General features: G+C 36.8%; 1 protein-coding gene across 4 annotated transcripts in view; it reads right to left on the minus strand.

The window, feature by feature from the left end:
- Positions 1–2626, minus strand: part of LOC142339353 (uncharacterized) — a 180574-nt gene extending 177948 nt beyond the window's left edge. For 3 of the 4 annotated variants that reach the window (XM_075389371.1, XM_075389354.1, XM_075389380.1), the window contains exons 1-4: positions 2321–2626; positions 2072–2246; positions 1951–2004; positions 1443–1866 (exon numbers count right to left, since the gene is read on the minus strand). In XM_075389371.1, the coding sequence (XP_075245486.1) occupies positions 1443–1866; positions 1951–2004; positions 2072–2246; positions 2321–2544 (877 nt within the window). In that variant the 5' untranslated portion in view covers positions 2545–2626. The remainder of the gene's footprint in view (positions 1–1442; positions 1867–1950; positions 2005–2071; positions 2247–2320) is intronic. The other variant, XM_075389362.1, reaches the window with a different exon arrangement.
- Between the last annotated feature and the right edge of the window lie 3374 nt (positions 2627–6000).

Raw genomic sequence — 6000 nt, forward strand, 5'->3', positions numbered from 1 at the left:
ATAGTCTGAAAAAACTGACAGGGCAATCAATTGCCCTAAAGTAATTCATGATTCTATTCACAAAAAGATCATGGAAGCAAACGGCAGATAATAATACTAGAAACTAAGTTGAGTTTTTCAAAAACGAATGCCCAAATTTAAGAAAAAAACCACTACAATTAGATTTCTTACCACTGCAATTTTGACAAAAACGACAAATACTTCGTCCTTGTTGTATATATGCTAAAAAACATGATTTCATACTAATTCAAAAGTTAAGTTAATCAGAGAAAAGACAAACAACACAATAATATTCAAAGGTAAAAAAATCGTAAACAAAAAGTCTAATTCTTGATTTTTGAAAGTTAGAAACCAAGTTAAAGAAATCAATAAGAACGAAACATTTCATCGTTCAGCATTCGAGCAGAGAAAAAACAACGAGTCATCCGAAACAAATACCTATCCTTCTGAACAAAACAAAAAAGAAAGAAAAAGCAGAATTCATACATACGAAACATTGAAACAATTTGCAAAAAAAAATTGTCAAAAAACTTTTAAGACAGCGTTTATGAAAAAAATTAACTGTTTTTCAAAAGATTAACGCCAAAAAATGAATGAATTTTTATTGAAAGGAAATTAAAGTCCCTCATGTTGCACAAAAAGACTTTCTAGTAATTAAAACCAAAATACAAAAAACTGACAAAAATTGGAAAAAAAACTGCCAAAATCGGTTCAGCAGATTTTCAGTTTTTTAAAACAAAACTACATCGAGGTAAAAAGAGGCGTTTTCTATATGAATTATCAAAGGGAAGTTGCAAATTAACTGATTTTTGACAAAAAAAAAAGACGGCTGAAAGATCCAAAAATGAAGAAATTAATAGAAAAATTAACTAAAAAAATCAAGAAATATGTGCCAATTTTGAACTTGGAACGCATTTTCCGGCTCTCCAAAAAACTGTGATATCAATTTTCGAGGTTTATATTTCCATATAGCATCGAATAAAAATAATTTTTTCAAACCAAATTACATCCAAAAAAAATTGGCCACTTAGACGAAAAACGGCTAAAAACGTTTATTTATGTGCCATTCAGTCAAAAACTAATTTTCAAAGTCAAAAAGTCATTCACTAAACGCAGCGCATGATAAAAAAACTTCTCTCGCTCAGAAAAAATTTGTTCACACGGCAATTTTACTCACTTTCGCTTTTAGCTCAAAACAGCGTCTGAACGAATAGTACTTCCAGTAAACAAAAACCTTAAGAAAACCAATACTCCCCTTCGAGCCGTAAAAAAACCAAGAGAAGGCCAATAATAGCCCCAGCTATCGCTGTGAGGCTATTAAACAATCGGCGTTGCTAAGGTTTATGTTTTACTTAGGAATACAAAAGGTCATCCTAGCGATACAAGTAATCAGCGTCAATATGTTCAATATAAGTTGCAACAAGATCTTCTCTCATACACACCTCCTGGAGACATTGTCGGAAAACGTTGTAGTTTGTTTTGAACATTGGGTGATGCATTTGTAGACTCAGAGAGAGGATCCAGGAAATCAGAATTAACAGAGAGACCATCGTAATTGCTTCCTTCCCGACTCAAACTGCTCGTATCCATGAGGTCACTGCTGGAATCGAGGGCTACGTTCTCGGCCAAGAGTGTACAGCTAACTTCTATTGTTAAGGATGCTTGAATAACTTTTTCACTCTTTGGAACCATTTTAACGTCAATTAGGCGACTTGGAGTCGAGTCTATACTTCCTGTTGACGATGCAGCTCCGCTAAGGTTTTTCTGAGAAGTTTGAGAATACGCTTCATAAGCGTGGGTACTCAGATCAACTTCACCGGTGCCAAGAATTTTTGCCTGTTTGTGTTTTGGAGCTTGTATATTTAACTGAAAAAGTGTTTGTTTTACATAAGCTGGTATCTGAGGAATATTTCAATATGGATTAATGCAGTACGATATAGAAAGCCTTACTCCTTGAATAGACACTTTGACGGGCTTTTTCAAGAACTGGTCGGATGAAGTATTCTGAATAACAAAACAGGAACAAATAAATATAATCTCAGAGTTAATCACTATCTTTCCAATATCTCACCAAAATAAATCCGGTGTCAAAATTTACGTAATCGTAAGCACTTTTAGCTGGATCAAAAAAGTGTGCGCTCCCTTGAAACGGATCGTCAGGTTTAGGCACATAGTTTCTTGCCGTGTCAATTCTGAGGTCATCTTTTCCTTTCCGGTGCCACACTATTCCCAGCTTTTGAGGCAGCCTAAAAAATCAAAAACGTATATCGTTAAAAACACGTCCAGAAAACATTGCTGCCGTTCATAAAAAATCACTTACCACTCTTGCTTATGAAATTTAATGAAAGTCTGTGTGTGCTTGATTGTGAATCGACAAGTGCAGCACTTTTCTTGAAACATGTTGGCAGCAGTCGAAGAACTGTTAGTCAAATTCGTGGCAAATCTTCCTGCTGCTCTAATAGAACGCCTCACTCCTTTTCCGGTACCACCACTTCGAGTGAACCCTCCATCAGCTCCATCAAAATCAGACTGCTCAAATGTCATCTTACGTTACTATTCTATATTCGGCCTGATAATGCCTGATCGCATTTTTACCTGAATAAAACGAACGCTCCTTATTGTCCAAGCATAACCTACAGTTGAGTAGAAGCTAACTCACTAACTGAAATAAGGTACAAAAATCGCAATGTGAACTATTTGCCATGCGGCACTAATTACAGCGAACAATTTATATTTTCAGAGAAAAAGATTGAAATCATATCTATGATTATTACATGCTGTAAATGGTATTTATAAAGAGAGAAGAACTGTTAGTCAAATTCGTGGCAAATCTTCCTGCGGCTCTAATGGAACGCCTCCCTCCTTTTCCCGTACCACCACTTCGAGTGAACCCTCCATCAGCTCCATCAAAATCAGACTGCTCAAATGTCATCTTAGGTTACTATTCTATATTCGGCTTGATAATGCCTGATCGCATCTTTACCTGAATAAAATGGACGCTCCTTATTTTCGAATGCTCCTTATTAAAACGAACGCTCCTTATTTTCAAGCATTTATAATTGTGAAAAATTTATTATTTTCACAACTGATTTCATTCTACACTCTATAGGCCTTGTTTTCAAAATATTTGACAAAGTAAATAATGTAAAAGAAACCAATTTGTCAAATTAAAATTACTTCCAATACTTAAAACAAACGTTTTCGAACTTTACGTTCTAAGAAACGATGTCAACTCCGGCACGCTGCAGGGTTCGTAGTTGTTTGACTTGTGACGTGAGATTGTGTTGTTTATCAGGTCGTGCCACACTACCAAGTCCTTCCTCTTGCTCAGATGACCCTTCTGAAGGAGATTTCTCGCGTTCTTGAACCAATTTCTGGAATTTCTGTTGAAGGAGAATCCGGGAACTGATGAAACAAGGCCTATAGAGGGGCTCATTACATAATACTTTGAGAAGTTTTCACTGTTTTAGAGTTTTAGCGAGTATGAATTTTATAGATTACGAACAAAGACCGCTTCTGTGCTATTGTGTACTGTCGACGTATAGGCACAGAGGATATTTTTCAGGAGCTGCTGAAGTCCGAGGTACTGGTGCTAAGCGTAACCAAGCACCTGATTTCGAAGAGAAAAAGGAAGACGCAGCCAGGAAAGTATTCTCAGCTGCATCAGGAAGCTGGGCTGGAGATTAAGACCTTGGAGACAGTATTACGCCATCAATACAATTTAAGAGGGCTGCTCAAGAAAGGAAAAGGCAAGAACTTGGGCAAAAGGCAGAGGAAAGTGAGAGCCAAGGCAAGGAAGGTGCAACAGACACAGACTGAGGAGGAGCTCCTGAACAATCGGGCTTCATTGCCCCCTGTCCTTGAGCTTCTTTGAGGTATGTGGTTGCTGCTACCGAAGACGTGGCTCAGGTATATTTTGAAAAAATCAAACTGTTTCAAACTTTATCTTGATTACTAGCAAATGTGTGGATGAAATCGTTTGAGGCATCACTTCAAAAACCAGAACTCAGTAAAAACTTTTCCAGATGCGACCAAAACGGGAATTGCAAAGACTGTAACCGGAGAGTGACCTACCGAGGAAAAGGAGTGGAATGTGAGTCAAGCAAAAACTGGTTTCATGCAAGATGCCAAAAAATATCGAATGAGGAATACGCCAACATGCAGGATGTGGTTTGGATTTGTACTTATTGCAGCAACCAACAGACAGTGGGACACGATAAGGAGATGAAATTTAAAAGGTATGTGGATGATATTATCTGCACGGTTCGTGGTGACCCGGATGAGTATTTAAAATTTGCAAATTCATTACACAACAACCTGCAATTTACCTTAGAAAAAGTGAACATGGATGGGGGTTTGGCTTTTCTTGACATTAACGTAAATGTGAGCAGCAAAAATAATATCACCTGTCATTGGTATCAAAAACCAACCGACACTAGAGTAATACTGAATTTTCGCAGCTGTGCACCGCTTCAACATAAGAAAAATGTGATTCAAGGGACGGTTCACAGGGTTTTTAATGCAACCTCTAATTGGTTGGCCTTCGATCAGGCTCTTGAAAAGAACAAATCTTGCTGGACCAAAAATCAATATCCAGAGGAATGGTCTTCAAAAATTGTGAATCAGACTCTAGAAAAAATAATAAGTGGCGGTAAAGACCAATTAAGAACAACACCAAAAGAGCATCAAAAAAGCAAGACTAAATCTAATGATAAGCCAACTATTTTTCTACAATACAGAGGCAACCTCACTCAAAACTTCGCAAGCAAATTGAAGAAACTATGCGAATTGCAAGTAGTTTTTACAACGCGAAAATTAAGATCGTGCCTCCCCACCCTGAAATCATCCTTTGATATAGATCTGAAATCCCACGTGGTATATGAAATTAAATGTAATGAATTCGGATCCATCTATGTTGGGCAAACAAGCCGGCATGTTACCACAAGGATAACAGAACATCAAAAGAAGGATTCACAGGTGGGTCAACATCTAGTTGAATGTCGTGGCGCCACGAATGACATTGAATGGAGAATTCTGGACGCCTGTCGGTCAGTAGAAAAACTAATGATCATCGAAGCTATATATATCAGCAAGCTGAAGCCGGCACTAAACACACGCGACGAATATAGGGGGAGGGAACTCACGCTAAAATATTAGTTCAAATCATAATATTGACTAAATGTGAATGCATAGGGCAAAAAACATTTTGTGCATATCAAAACGAAATTTGCAAAACCTCCACAAGAGGGATACTTATGGTTAGGGCAAATTCGGAATAACCCTAAAAATACAAGAACATTGACAAAATCGAAAAATCCGGAATAGGAATGTTTTTAAGTAAATTGATAACAGATGTAAAAATGTGTTGTAAATAGGCTAAATATTGTATATAAGGAAAAATTTTCGATTGAATTTTTAGAATGTTTCCTACAATTGTTTTAATTGTCATCTCAGACAAATGTAAATACATATTCATTTTATCTTTTAACAATTTGTAAAACAGTTTTAACCTGACGATGAACGTAAAGTTCGAAAACGTTTGTCTTAAGTATTGGAAGTAATTTTAATTTGACAAATTGGTTTCTTTTACATCTACACAAATAGCCCGTCATCGTGCAGGCAAGCCAGCTTACCAAACAGCACAATGGAGTTTATCACCGGACAGACAGACAGTTTATCACCCGATAAAAGCCGAAAAATTAACCGTCAATGGTCAGCATAACACAATTCACACAGCATAACTCATTTCTGCAACAATTTCAAAAAGTGTGTCCGGGTAAAAAGGTGACAGCTAAAGACCAGCCTGTTATTTTAGGTACCCGGCTTGGAGATGCAGTTAAGCGCGACCTTTTGACTACTAAAATCGAAGAATTTGATAAAATTTCAAACACTTGAGAATCTTGAAGCACATTATGCTTTCATATTCTGCAAAATTGTTTCAGCATGCAAATTTTTTCTGACTTTTTAAAGCCAGCGAGTATGACGTTTACAAAAGTATAA

The sequence above is a fragment of the Convolutriloba macropyga genome, chromosome 1 (genome assembly GCF_964194025.1).
Source record: "Convolutriloba macropyga chromosome 1, txConMacr16.3, whole genome shotgun sequence".
Lineage (NCBI taxonomy): Eukaryota > Metazoa > Xenacoelomorpha > Acoela > Convolutidae > Convolutriloba > Convolutriloba macropyga.